The 15306-nt window shown below is 45.5% G+C and overlaps 1 protein-coding gene across 2 annotated transcripts in view; it reads left to right on the forward strand.

Moving 5' to 3' along the window:
- Positions 1–7644: 7644 nt before the first annotated feature.
- Positions 7645–15306, forward strand: part of TH (tyrosine hydroxylase) — a 21424-nt gene continuing 13762 nt past the window's right edge. For both annotated transcript variants that reach the window (XM_026850579.1, XM_026850580.1), the window contains exons 1-2: positions 7645–7747; positions 12272–12475. In XM_026850579.1, coding sequence (XP_026706380.1) covers positions 7658–7747; positions 12272–12475 — 294 coding nt within the window. In that variant the 5' untranslated portion in view covers positions 7645–7657. The remainder of the gene's footprint in view (positions 7748–12271; positions 12476–15306) is intronic.

Genomic DNA, 15306 nt, shown 5'->3' on the forward strand with positions numbered 1-15306 from the left:
GGGTGGATGAGGAAGAGGATTAAACACATCAGGCCAGACACTGTGGTCATGAGCAGTGAAGAGACGAAGTGCCTCAAAGCCCACTTTCAGGAATCACTAAATACAGTAGGATTGGGACTTAATGAATGTGGCAGTAAAATAGGGACATGCCCTCATCTTTCTCTTTTCATCTAGAGAAAGAGTTGCAGGACCCAGGTCACTGCAAACCTCTTAGTGCTGGGACTCCCAAGGGTCTGGAATAAAAATAAACAGTAGCACGAGTCCCTTTTCCACATATATTCAGCAACGTGAAGGCCTGATCGACAGTCAGACCACAGGCAGGAGGATGGAAAGGAGGTAAGAGTCAAATATTTCCATTGATTTCTGCATCTGTTTCCTACTGTTAACTGGTTGTTCCCAGCTGAAGGTTACAGCAGTCACCAGGCTCGAGGCAGAAGGCAGGAAACAAAGGTAGTGAGTTAAACGACTTGCTCGCGGGCCTGTGGTGAGCAGGCAGAAAGGCAGCCCCATGTTTTCTGTGCTGGTTGTTGGCAATAGGATTAGTGCTGAACATTTGATTTTTCTTGTCATAATGTTTCTGATGTTTTCAGGCAGTTGTTTACCTTTGCAACCCCTTTTTTATTTTTATTTTTTTTCTTCCCCGGAAAAGCAAATTCACTGTCAAATTCAAAGTTCAAAAATTCTGTGCCAGATCTCCATATGATAATTATTGTTTCTGGAGGGTTTTTCCACCTCTCTGTGAGCTTCTAGACTCCTCTTCAATCTTTCCTCCCTTCTCATAAGGGCTGCTTTTGCTGCTTTTTTTATTTGGTATCACAGACATAAATCAAAATCACAAGGACTGGTAGGGCAGGAGGACACCTGTTGCATAAGCTACCTTTCCACACAAAGGTGACATTCCCTAATGACCTGATGAGAAGTTGTTTATGAATTGAAATACAGTGGGCCAGAGAGGTCAGCAATGAATTTTACAACCCCACAAGATGTCATGCTCCAAGAGACGATTCATTTTATTCCACAACATGCTCCTGACTGTCTGCTTGCTGCCCACATTTCCAAAGAGAAAATTGCTCCTAAGTGCTTCCCCATTGATCTGAGACAAGATGGCTGTTTTGGATTCTGTCACAGCAGGTGAATCATCAATACAATATTTCTGAATTTTCATTTGCTGTTCCAGGTCCATTTCCTGAAAAAGAGAGGGACTCGTGCTGCTTTTCCTTCCAAAAACTCAGGGTTAAATTCTCAGTTCCTGGGGAGATGCTCAGTTTTTCCCTCCATCCAATCATCCTCCCTTCCCTCTGAAAACCCTTCCCCCAAACCATTTTTTGCTGGAAATCGGGTTATTTTTCTCTGAAAACTTAATTGCTGTAAAAAATTTCCATAATTGCATTTTCATTGTTGACCAATTAAAGGAGATTCAATGGGTCCTGAGGTAAAATTTAAGCAGCATGAGTACAAAATTTTGTATCTGAATGTGAAGATGAAAACAGAGTTGTGGATCCATGCTTCAAAACTGGGAGTTGGAGGGCAATTTTGCCTAATAAGAATATTCTCAGTTTTAGCTAAAGACTGATCTGGCCTTCTGAAATGTGAAATCTCAGAGACAGAGTTTTGTGTTTAGCTGCTGAGGGTATTGGCCTTGATCCTTAAGTCATTGGTTTGTGTCTGCGGAGCAGATCTATCCTGTACACTATGCTGTGAAAATTTACGGGCACATACGGAGGCAAAAAGGCACTGGAGGCAGTTGCACAGCCCTACTCCATCTTCTCTAGGAAAGTTATATCTTTTTTTTTTTTTAAAACGCAGTTAGCTTTTTTGATTTTGCTTTGGGATTTACCCACTGGCTGGGAGAACAACCCTTGCACTGGGGCTCTTCATATCCCAGTGGTCACCTCAGCAGTGGGGAGAATGGAGGGGCAGAACCATCTGATCTGGCAGAGGTTTCTTCCCAGGGTGGCAGAAAACATCTCGCTGCCCTTACTGAAGAGCTAACACATCTCTGCAGCTTGCAGCTCTGCTTCCCCTGGGCTCATCAGTTGTGAGAGAGCATGAGCACAGAAGTCAGTGTTTTCTAGATAATAGGAGGCTGCAAAGTTAAGAGGGAGACGAGGATTTTAATTACCTTTTTTTCCTTCTTCCGCTGCCCAGTCCTAGGGAGACTGCAATAATGTGAAGGGAGGCCTGAGGTGTCATTATGGGTTATTAAACTCCTTTGTGGCACTCAGGGATGTTGAATGGAGCTGCAAAGGAAGAGAAAAAAAAAATCTCTTGATGGAGCTGGTTAACCCCCCTGTAATTGCTTCATGTGGCAGACTGTAATTATTCAGGCTGTGGAGGGGAAGAGGGAGAGAGAGTGGGTGGGTGGGAGCAAGAGCAACGGGGGGTCTGGGCACCCCACATGGCCATCGGGGTGGCCTTGGTTGTGATGGGGGGTGGCAGCTCACCCTCACACCAGCGTACACCATCCCTTTGGCCCTTGGCGGGGTACTCTCACAGTGCAAACACTGTCCCTGCAGGTCCCTGGGCCGCCGGGGAGACCCCTGCCCTTGCCAGGCTGGGCTGTAAGTGCTTTTACCACTCATTCACGCTGGGACTTGTATCAAGACCACAGACTCTTGCACGGAGATCTCTCCAGCTCCCACAATGAGGGATGGTAATTTGGCAGATGGGGTTTTCCTCTTGGTCCCCATGCACGAGGTGCTTGGGAATGGTGATTATCACAAACAGTGCTTGAAGATGCACATGGATCCACCCAAAGAAAATAATATCTCGCTCCTCTCTCTGCACCACCAGTCCTACATACAGTGGCAGGTGAGATGAGCTTCCTGAGGACCAGCAGCTCTCTGCACCTTAATGCCACTTCGGGATTCTTTTTGGGTCTGCTTTACTCTTGAGCGAGGTGCAATCAGAGCTGCCCAGTTTATGGGCTTTTCTGCCTGGGGACGAGTGCAGCAAAGCAGTGTCCAACAGTGTTTGCTGTTTCTGCTTTATGTCAGATTAATCCCTTAAAACACACAGCTGGATACACATGGCACCCACACACATTCAAAGATGGTCATGGGGATGGAGTGTGAGAAACAAAGAAGTGATGAAGACCCATCCATCTGTTGTATTTCCTTCATAAAGCTTTCTAAAGGCTCCTCTTCCTCATTAGCAAATCTGGTAGTTAGTCAAACATGACAAGAGCTAAGAGAAGCCTGGCTTGGTTTAACCAAACAGGCTTAAACCCCCCAGCAGTCATGTCTGATAGCAGTAGAACTTAAACATGGACCCAAACAGGTTTTTTATAGATTTAGACACACAAAGAGATGGAAATATCCAAGCTGTGGGTGGTTTCCAAAAAGCTAGGACTTTGTCTGGGAAGCACACAGGTGAAAAATGAGTTAAGGAGCTTTGCACTGGACCGGCTGGAAAAAAGCAATGTCCTCTTGCAGCTATGCTGATAACACTGCTCTGAAGGATGCCCACCTGCTGTTCACCCTCCTGCCCAAAAGGAGAACCTGCTGCCATGTGGTTTATCCCAGCTCACCTCCTCTGTCAGGTCCTCCAGGACAGGACAATCAACCACTCTTATCAGAAGGAGAAAGTCTTACCATCACTCAGGGCAATCTAGAAGTTTTGCCCTCAGTTGCATGGAAAGCAGGACTACACTTGGGCTATGTGGAGCCTCTGTGCTGGAGAGTGTGTCCATACAATCCCAGACAGGGATGGTCAGTGACAGATTAGCAGGGTTTAAAGAAGAAAAGAGTTGTATGCCTAGTTTGTCATCCATATAAATAAGAGGGATTAAAAATCAAGGGCTTTGGGATAACTAAGTAGAACTGGTGAGCTTAAATACCTAATGAGACAAAACCAAAACAGAAAAAATATTCAAAGAAATTCCATCTATTCAAACAATAGTCTTGAAAAGTTTTCTGATGTTATTGACATTTTTTAAAGCCACTGTTTGCCAGAAGAGCCTTCATATGTGATCTCTGAATATGTTACAGCCTGCAGGAAGGCTGAGTGACTGGTTCTGTTCCCATATTTATTAAAGTAATTTACAGTTTTCTCAATTCTTTACATATCCTTTCAGAAAATTAATTGCAAATTTGGATAACCGGAACTTGCTTTGATGGCTGATTTTAGGTTTATCATTCTTGGCAAATGCTGTTCTAAAGAGACCTTTAAATTAAGTCAGTTACCAAAAATAAAAGGCTTAGCAAAATGATTTCTCTTTCTGATTTTAAGGTAAGAGAACAGTATGAAGCAAAAAAGATTAAATTCATTAAATAATTTGAATTTTGTCATTGTCCTAAAATTGAACTGAAAAACTCAAACAAGAAATGCTGAAATTCCATATTCTACGTGCTGTTTTAAAGGTAACACAATTCAGAAGAGTTCATCCAGAATTAAAAGTTTCTTTGATAAAAATATTCAAATGCAATTCTTGTAACTCTCATCCTACCCAAGTCCCTTTTTCCCTCCCAAATGAAATCCCAGTGAAGCTGGCCCAATCTTGGCAAGGCCTTTCATTGACAAAGCTCATACTGTAACAGTGTACCGCACTAGCAAAGTCTCTGAGTAGTTTTAATTCGACATTTCTTGAGTACTTAGCTTAAAGGGCAAAGCTTTCTGCCCTTAACACCTTTGCAGCTTCACCCTAGACTATCTAACACCACCACCGTGTGAAACGGCCACGTGTGGCTGTGAAGCTGCACAGGACAACTTCTTCAGCAAAGCAAACAGGCAATGGCTGCGAGAGGCATCTTCTTGGCTTGCTTTATGTATTTCTTTTACTGGCATTAATGGAGTTACAGAATCCCCAGTGAGGGCTCTCCACTGATGTATAACATGATAGATATGTAAGCTTTAGTTTTGTGCCCTCGTTTGGAGTTGGTTCTTCTTCCTGTCAGTCTTCACAGATTATCTTTAGGTGATCAATATGGTCTCAGTTTGCTTTTAACTCATATATTTCCATAGGAGATCTACTTCCTGCATACTAGGCAGCACTAACAGCAGCGTGGATTCAGTCTCCCTAAGGCAAGACACTGCTGTAACCCAGGACAGACACCTGCTTGTTTGAAGGAGATGTTTCTGACAGTCTACTGACCTACTGTTTATCTTTAACCCCCCCCTATATCAGAAAGGGTGTTGAAGATAAAATCCCACAAAAATCCATGAATTTTTCCCTTTGGTCTTTGGAGAGGACCAGATCTCTTGCGGGGTAAAAATCAGGATGGATTGCTGTGATTGATTGACTTCTGCAGGATTGTCTGGGGTGGGCATCCCTCTTCACACACTGTGGCTCTGAGACAGAAATGTTCCAGCACAGAAATGGGCATCATAGTGCTTGAAAGTCCTGTCTATGAGATCTGTGAGAAAAGCCTTGCTTCAAAAATGTCAGGACAGAACATGGAAACATGAGACAGCATGGATGGCAATTTTCATGAGATTCTAATCATCTTAAATTTCACAGGAAGACTAACTTCAGCAGGAGCTGGATTGTGTTTTAAATGAATGCTGTCTCAGTCATCCCCAGCCTCTCCATTGCCTTAGCCAAGAGGCAACCAATTCCTGAGCAGATCAAGGACCCTGGACATCAGTGACAGCCACCACTCCTTGTGTGACAGCGGTGCCTTGGTGGCAGCATGAAGCAACGCTGAAGACCTTCTGTTCTGTGAACCTGCTGGAAAAAAGAGTCTCAAAAGAGTTGTGAAAAGGTGCAGCTTGCAGCAAGCACAGCTGGGACGCCTGGCTAAAGCAGCAGCGTGGGTAACTCGGAGCAGTGTTCCCCACAGCCCAGCTTGTCCAGCTGCCATGGGCCACCTCAGCCGGTGGCACAGAAAAAATCAACCAGAAGATTATGCTAATTTGTATCCCCCAGTAAGGGGGTCCCCAAGGTCACCCCAGCAGCTAGGAGGTGACTGAGCTTGTAATGCTGTGCCTTGCCCAGCTGCTGCGCAGCAGGGATGACTTGGGACCTGCCCCAAAAATGTTTATTGAGAAGATCCTGTAACACCAGGCACAGTTACCTTCCATCAGTTTGGTGGGTTTTTATCTTGTGTTCTGAGCATCCAGGGTTTAGCAGAGGGCAGATAGGAGGCTTAGGAGACTCAGAGGGGATTAGGGATGAAATTAAAGGAAAAGCAAGGGATGGACTTGGTGTGCTGAGGTACCACATCAGAGGATGCAGACTGGGGAGAGAGGAGCCCTGATGGCTGCTTAACCCCTTCCTCTGGTTTCCACTGTACCAAACAGCAGGGTGTCCTCAGCTCCTGCAATAAGAGAAGCTGCTCCACCTGACTTAAAATTACTTTTGGCTCACTGCTGGACCAAATCTTTAGCTGCTGTCAGCTGCTTCAGTTTCAACTTCCATGAACCTTCAGCCAGCTGGGGCTTCCCCAGGAGCCTTGGTGGGGCTGGCGGCATTGCAGGAGATGGCAAACATCAAGAGCTCTGCAGCCTCGAGGAGATCAATGGGATGTTGATCCCCCAGGGCTTTTGGCACTACAGAAGTCATCATCACGCTGGCACAAACTCAGCTGTCCCCCCACTGGAAAGACAAGCCACAAACGCTAACCAGGTGTCTTCAGCAGACGTCTTCCAAAGCAATGCTGCCGTCGGCAAGGTTGTGGGTGAGCTCTCTGGCCGTCGGGCAGTGAAACACCAGTGGCTTCCCCACCGCAGGGATTTGTGCCAGCCGGTGGCCTGTCCTCAGCATGGCGGTGGCTCACACAAAGCAGGACTGTGCATTCCCATGGTGCTTGTTTGGGGTGCAAGAGTGACTGCAAATCCCCCGGGAGGAAAAGGCCACTTTTACTCACATCAAAGCAGAGACCCAGGATGGGTCCTGAGCTGTCACCTGCTGTCACAGCCCCAGCTGTCCTGGGGAATTTGGTATCTTTGGAATTACTGCAAGAAGAGCAAAGTCTGCAAGAAGAGCAAAGTCTGCAAGAAGGCAGGATTGAGAGGGTCTTTCCAGCTTATTTTCTTTAAAGCCTTTTTAATCTCTGAGCACTAAAGGGGCCTGATTCTGCCATCTTGCTGTCAGTGTCACATGGCCAAACCAAGACATGAGGTGGTGGGAGAGCGCTGAAATGCACAGTGTTTGCGAGAGCTGGGTGCTGGGAGGTCTGTATGTGAGAGCAGCATCCAGTCCCACAGATGCCTTGGGGGAATCAGTGTTATTTTCCTATTCCTTTACTGCCTCAATGACAAAGCAAACAAGGGAAAAAAGGGCTAGAGAGGGCTGAATCTCTTCCTTTCTTTTATTTCATCCTTTCACAGATCAAAATCCTTTCATGCAACTCCCAATCTGGGAAAGCAAATGTGTTGGACTGAAACACAGCACAAGTATGAACTCCATCAAGAAGAAGGGAGGGGAAAAAAACAGAGTAGAAATCTTTTGGGCACAGGCAAACAGGTGGGGGGAGAGTCTGGTCTGCGAAGGCAGGGTGTCTGCAATCTTTGTAGCGATTAGATTTAATGGGACAGAAACGTTTCTCTCCTTCACGTCCCCTCCTCCTCTCAGCCTGAGGGGGAGAAAGGAGGGAGGTGGTGATGGGGAGGTGGCGGGGGGAGAGAAGATTTGAAAGAGTCTTTGACGTCAGCCCTGCCCTATAAAAAGCTGGCAAGGAGCTGGAAAGCGGAGAGCAGAGCTTGTGGAAGAGCAAAGATGCCAACCCCGAACATCTCCACCTCTGCAGCCAAAGGCTTCCGCAGGGCGGTGTCAGAGCTGGACTCCAAGCAAGCTGAGGCCATCATGGTAAGACAACCCTACCCCACTTCTTCCCCCCTCCCGAAAACTGCAGCCTCTCCCATAGCTATAGGCAGAGGCAGGCAGGGATAGATGGACCAACACTGCCTTTATCAGAGTTCCCTCACATGGACGCCTCCGGGCTCCAGGCTGGCAAAGGGAAATTACCCAAACAGTTCTCTCAACATACTGGTACATGTGAAATGAAAACATTAAGGGGGATGAAAGCTTGAACTAATGCAACCCCCACCCCCCAACCAAAGCAAGGTCAATAACCCATATACCTAAGGCAGGAATAACAAGGAATCCCCAGCGTGAAAGGCAATTTGAAAATCTTAATGCTCTCCTGGTTTCAAGGCAATAACTGCAGAGATTTCACCTGTTCCAGCATAATGAAAAAGTGTGGCTGTTATTTCAGACAACATACGAGGCACAGGCAATTTAATCAGTTTCTTCGCTGCTGCTGTGTCTGCGGTTTCGCTCTCTCCCAGCACATCCTTCCCCCGTTTCTGTTCCCAGACCTCCCTGATGTGGTCTCAGCCCTGGGTTTAGCCCTGGGAATGCTTCTGCACACACCAGCTCTGTATATGTCAGGGAAAAGAGAGGAAAACTTCCTTCTGAGCTCTCAAGTGCCTTTAGAAAGCCAAATCAGGCCAACCCGTTGGACTAGCTGTAGGAACAGGGACATTTGACCTCCTAACCCAAATGCCAGGGCAGGCAGGAGGAGCCTGGAGACTCCTGGCATGGGACAGTCCTGTGGGTCAGAGATGTGGCCAGGCTGCTGGTGACCCTGGGGGAGCCAGAGCAGCTGGTGGTAATGGGTGCACTGGGAGGGGACTCCCTCAGGATGCTTGGCAGGAGGAAATCTGGGAATAGAGCTGTATTTGGCAGATGTCTGCAGAGTGACTCCAGCACCAAGAGCTCCCCATTTCCCTCCCCTACTCCTCCTGCCTCTTTTATCCACTCTCCTCTTAACCTTGTGTGGTGCTCTGACTCGGTAAAATCCACCACTACACCTGAGGTGTTTCGGAGGGTGGAGTGTGCTGGAAAGGAAGGGAAACATTTAGGAAACAAGGAGGTAAGCTTGCTTTCTCTAATAAATGGAAAACAAGGAAGGCTTCCCTCTCACACAACTGTTTTCATTCTGGCAAAATAATGAACACTTAAGTGGTTCTTGAAAACCCGGTATTTTCCAGGCTGCTCATCAAATTAGTATTTGTGATGCTTGCTGCTGTCTGCAGAAGGTGAGAGTGTTTGGTTATTACACACTTCGGGTGCTGCTTCATGTTTGATGGGAAATGGGCCACTCAACAATGGGGCCAGAGGAATTTGGGCTTACCAGGTGTGCTGGCAGGAGCGTTGCAACCTGCTTGGGGTGAGCAGCTCCTCCAGCCTGGGGTAGATGTAAAACCTCAGCCCAATTTTGCGTCCCTTCTTTGAATGGAAATTCTCAGAAAAATAAAATAAAAAAAAAAAACCAACAACTTAGCCCTGTGAGGATCACTTTGAGAGTGGGCTGTGTGAAAGGCTTTGCTCTTGGCTCTCACCTAGCACAGGAGATCTCCACAACCCTGTCACCTCTTTTGCTGGTTTCTACCAGGCAAGAGGCATGACTCTGCATTTGCATGTGACATCGCTGTCCCCAGCCCCTGCGGTGTCAGCGTGACTGTGGGCTATCGGCCACCCAGTCCCTGCTAAGCACTGCACCAGCTCTGGCAGGTCTGAGGTGTTCCCTTCTGTTAATCACCAGGGACCAGCGCCCTGTTGAAGGGGAAACTGTGCAAACTGAGGGGAAAAAAAAGACCTTTGGACCTTTGCGATCCCAGAACTCATCTACACTGACAGGTTTTTTTACATGTCAGCTGTGCCAGCCAAACATCAAACTCACACTGCGGAAAAGCCTTTTGTTATATATTTAGTTTTTCTGCTGCTAATAGTTTTTACAAGACACCCTGGGACTGTAGCTGGAGCACGGTTTGGTTACAGAGCACACAAGCAGAGCCAGGCAGGAGACAGCAGTTGGAGGCAAACCAGCAGGAAGGAGAGCCTGGGGAAGCAGCGGTGGGGCGTTACTGTCCCCACGCTGCAGGGAGGGAAGTAGTCTTTAAAATCCATCCCGCTTGCTGCAAATAATGAGCCTGGAAAAAAAAAAAAAAGAAAAAAGAAAAAGCTAAGTGCCTTAACTCAGAACACAGTATTTTTAATGACACTACTCAGGCTGGGCACTCTGAGTTGCAGCAAAGTTGAAGAAGGAATAATGAACTAATACTTCATAAGAGGGGCAAACTAACCCTTCATGAGAGGTGAATGACCATATCAGACTCAGGCCCTGGTTAGGCAAATAAATGCTTTGCAAAATCAAATTAAAGTTTTCGCTGTTGCTAGATATACACTCAGGGAGCTAGTCTGCAAGGCAATTCGGAAATACCATGTAAAGGCGCCTTCCAAAGAAAGGAAGGCATTTATCATGAGAGATCAGTTTGGTTAGTTTATATGCCAGATTCCTAATTTCCAGCAAAAGGAGGTAATACCCTGATGAGAGTAAATATGAGGGGCAGAAGAGAGGACGATGAGATGGGCAGCCTCTACCTGGCAGAGGAGGCAGCAGGCAGTGCTCCCAAGCAAAATTCAGCCTTTTTTTTTTTTTTTTTTTTAAATATTTACCCACCCAAAACATACCAGGACGCCTTGACAGGGACTGAACGCCCCCTGCTTCTGCCTGCCTGGGGCCACCCAGTCCCAGCACACAGGTCTGACTGGTCGAGGCTACCTCTCCTGGTGCAGCTTTGCAGCCACACAAGTCTACTCGCTATTTAAATGCCTTCCAGTCAGATATTAAACCTGATTTACAGCCTAAACATGGGGCTCTAATTTCTCTCCTCTCCCCTGCTCCACCCCAGAAATAAAATCCTGCTGCCCCTCTGCACCCTGGGGCACTGTGTACGAAAACATCCTGAGCTAATGCACTGCCTGGCTGGGGACCACTGCGGAGCCCAGTCACTGTGGTGAGCACAAGGCTGTTTGCCCTGCTTATTGCAGGCACTTTAAAGTAAACACTGGCTTGGCTTTGAACACACTGCTGATATAAAACACACGCTTAAGCCTGAGCACATGCTCACAAGATTTTTAAAGTTATGACTGAGGATACTTATTAGATGTCTTCTCTCTTTGGGCATGAATACCATCAATTTAGACAAGCAGCAATATGTGCTTATTTGTTAGAAAGTGGTTTTCTGTGCCACAAGGAATAAAGGGGTTGAGGATCAGCCAATATAATTTCAGAGGGGAATCTTTCTTACAAAAGGACGGCTAGAAATGCGTGGGCTGGTGCCTAGACGTGCTGCATTTTCCAGGCTGCATTTATAATGTCAGCTTTACATCACTAAATCCTTCAAGAGGATTTTCACAGGAAACATGAGTTACTGATGGTGGGCTTTGAAAATCGGAGAGAAAAAAGGGCTTAGCAATTGAGCAGGCTGTCTTTTGAACAGGAAAATAGTCTTCAAATTTTCACAAGGTAGGGAAGGTGCTGCTTGGTTAGCATCTATCTCTTTTCCAGATATTGTCAATGTAATCAGAGGGAAAACTGCAGTCAGTCCCACTTTATATGCTGTTCCTTCTTCAGCGCTACCCCAGGTTTCTTTTAGCAAGTTCCGAGGGATTGTCATCTGGTTTGGGTATTGAACACAGAAAATTGGAACCAGCTGAGCTGCTTCTAAATGGAAAACTGGTTGTAAAAAGTTCAAGAACAAATAAGTTAGTATATGAGCCATTTGTATAACAAAAGAAATAGAAGTGATTGAAATAGTTTGTAGTTCACTAGAAATATGAATGAGTGACCTAACATGACCCCAGGCGCAGGGTCGCAGCATTTTAGGTGCAATTATAAGTAACAGAAATCTGCATGAGTTTGTTGGGACAAAACAAATCTGTAGATCAGTGGGAGAAATTTATTTTCTGGGGTATATGGATGCAGGTCCAATTATATTTCAGTAGGTAAGCATCTACTTAATGCCAGAAGAAAATGTCATTTTGGATCCTGGGAGCAGTTTAGCTAAGCTGCCCTCCTAATACACCTGCAAACAGTTCATGCTTCCTGGCCAGAGTACAGCTGTGAGCTTCAGCTGTCCCTCATAGTGTATCTTTTCTCAGATGACTTCATGTTTATCTAATGCTACTTCACTTGAGTTCATCAGACACCGGAAAACTGAGTAAAATTGTTTCTAATTTTTATTTTTTTGAAAGATATTGAAAACTGTTGCTAGGAAAGGTGAGGGGAGAATCCCACTCTCCAGTCATGCTACAAGCCTATTTTACACAGATTTTTTCCTGAAGCACCACGTTTCAAAAAGCTCCATTCTAAAGCCTCAGCCATCACCAGATCTTCCTCTACAAAGCCAGGCAAGACAGTACAACATTCCCGTTCTTCCTCTGCTGAGCCACATTTGTCACACCTCATCCAACTACCAGCAATGTCTGTGAGCTCCCCTACAGCTCTGTCAGAAGTGTTACTTATTTCTGTTCTGCCTTCAGTCTCCGCGGTTCATTGGTAGACGTCAAAGCCTCATTGAAGATGCCAGGAAGGAAAGAGAGGCTGCAGCTGCAGCCACTGATGCTGCAGAGTCTACAGAGACCATTGTCTTTGAGGAGAAGGATGGGAGAGCCATGCTGAACCTCTTCTTCATGCTCAAGGGAGCCAAGACTTCACCACTGTCCCGTGCACTTAAGGTATTTGAGGTGAGTACTTAACCTGTTGTATGGGACTCAAGGAACACACTCCAAGTTTCATGGCTCTTCTGTGAGAAATATCACTTAAGCCTATTAAAAAAGACTCAGACTAGGTCTGCCTACTGCCTATTGTCTGATGTCCCCACAGTCAGGCTTTGCTCATGCCCCAGCGTGTCCTCACTTTCCATCACTAAGAATGAGCCATACCTCTGTCTGCTAGTGCTGTTAAGCTCTGGCCTTAAATTTGCTTAATTACTAAATCCAACCGCACAGCTTCACACTTACAACACACCCCCCTGTGCCTTGTAGTGTACTCTGACAGTTCCTTCCACTGCTCAGCATTTTAACTTCTTCATGCGCAGGGCTCTGATCCCCCATTCAAAGCAAGCTGTGTGCCCTGCATGGCTACAGACCAAACCTGACTTATGTGTGGGGCAAAGCTCTGGTTCTTGGTCAAAGAGTTATAGGAACAACTTCACCCTGGGTGTAAGACTGATATATTGCGTTCAGAATTGCCTCTCTACTTCAGGGATGAACTGGATTCACATGTTAAAGGTTCTGTTGGTTCTCCCCAGAGATGTGCCCTGTATATGGCTTTAATACCAAAGAAAACTGGTAACTAATTGAGCTTTTTCCTCCTAGACAGCACTATAATGTTGCATTTTCTATCATCTCGGTACCATGAATGGAAAGACTGACATAAGTGCTGTCTATTTAAACAATAATTAAATACAACAAATTGCATTTATGTAGTACATTTTCATCCAGAAGGATTCAAAAGTGTTTTGCAAACTGAGGTTCTGAGATATGTTTTATTTACAGTATTTTAATTTCATTGACTTCAGCAGTGAAAGGACAATTTGTTCCTATTAATCAATCATGTAGGTTGTAAGAGGCCTCTGGAGGTTTTTAGTCCAACCTCCTGCTCAGAGCAGGTCCACTCACAGCAAGTTGCTCACGGCTGTGTTTGTTGCATTTTGAATATCACCAAGGTAGAGATCCCACAGTCTTCTTGGACTCCTTAAGCAGTGTTTGACTATCCTCATGGTAAAAGATTTTTTTTTCTTTTTAATGTCCTTGCTTCCAGCTTGTGCTTGTTACCTCTTGTCCTCCCACTGTGTACTTCTCAGATGAATCTGGCTCTGTCTTCTTTCTGCCCTCCCACCAAGTACTAGTAGACAGTGAACCAATCTCCCCTGCCCTTTCACTTTTTAAGGCTGAAAAAATCCAGTTCCCTCAGCCTTTCTTCATATAACTTTGTACTCCAGCCTCCTGAGAATCTTGGCAGCCCTCCACCATATCTGCTACAGCACATCAATGCCTTTCTTCTATGGGACATGGAACTCCAGATGTGGTATCCCTCATCCCAGATAGAGAGGAGGAATCACTTGCTTTGACCTACTGTCTACAGTCTTGCTACTACAATTTAGTATGTGGTTGGCCTTTCTCATCACAAAGGCATGCTGCTACCTCATACATTAATATACATTATTATATAACACCTTCTTCCTCATGAAATGCAACCACTTCTGGGGTAAAAACACATCACCGGCAACACTATGCAGCAAAACCAGTACTTAACAGATGTAATGTACAAAAAGTGTATTTGGTGGATAAGTATTTCCCTGAAATTGTAAGGCATTCTAGCTATTCATTGCCCAGGTCTTACTATCTCTGATAATCTTATGAAAAGTGTTTAAGATCTTCTGCAATTACAAAACATCTTGAATCTCCTCTAAGAGGACTGTTGTAAGAAAAGCTGTTTTCTGGGCAACATATGGTTCTTGTCTCAAGACTGAATGAATCTCTAAGACAAGCCTGTCAGACAAAAACCTTGGTGATGCCATGGCTGGGGTATTTTTCCTAGAAGTGCACAGCTCCCAGAAAAGACATGAAAAATCCATCAGTGTGATATTTCAAATACAACAGACTGCTTAGCATGTATGAAATATAGAATTGTAGTGTAGGATCTTGTACTCGGTAGATTTTTATGTTACACTGCATTTAAGGTCTATAATCTAAATAATTTTTAAAAACATCAAGCAAGAAACAGGGGCAAGTCATGTTCAAATATTATTTGTTTCTTCCTGGAACAACTTACAGGCTGCATCAAGAGCTTTCTGAGTAAAAAAGCTTTCTGAGCTTGTCACAGAGAGAGCTTTAAATATAATAAAAAGACAAGCATGTCAAGCCACAACAGAGGAAGATTCATTTCACAGATCCCTCTGGCAATGCAGGTACAAGATATGAAAGCAGATGGGCATAATGACATTTGCCTCATCATGAACCAGGCTGCAGGGAAGCTGGTTTCACTCTTCTGTATGTGTTACATGCAGCCAAAGCATAGGTAATGCAATCAAGGCTGTCAGATTAATGCAAAGGTATTGATTGTTGAGGGGACAATGTAATAGTGAAGTTGGTAGGTACATTAAAAAACACGGTCCTAAATTTAATTTACCTGTGGCATCGCATCTGTTCCTTCTCATCTTTATGCCTCTGATTAACAAAAGAAACCATGTCCCTTCCTCTCCCAACTCGCAGAGACTTTGGAAAGGTTGGGTCATTGCCCAGGGACTTGGGCTTGTACTGCCAGTTTTCACTGAGCTAAAGAAAATATCCACGAATCGACCAGGGTCTTCTGGAAGAATATGGACTCTGTTTTGTTTTCTTCTTATTCTTCGGGGAAGGTCAGTTCTGATAATGAGCCCAAACGATGTCAGTTCTGACAGCGACCCCCGAAGTAACGCTACCGCCGAGCGGGGAGGGCTGAGCCCCGCCGGTTCAGCACCACGGCCAGGGCCGCGCCGGTTCAGCACCACGGCCAGCGCCCCGCCGCCGGC

Source organism: Athene cunicularia (genome assembly GCF_003259725.1).
Source record: "Athene cunicularia isolate RWA chromosome 5 unlocalized genomic scaffold, athCun1 chr5_part2, whole genome shotgun sequence".
Classification (NCBI taxonomy): domain Eukaryota; kingdom Metazoa; phylum Chordata; class Aves; order Strigiformes; family Strigidae; genus Athene; species Athene cunicularia.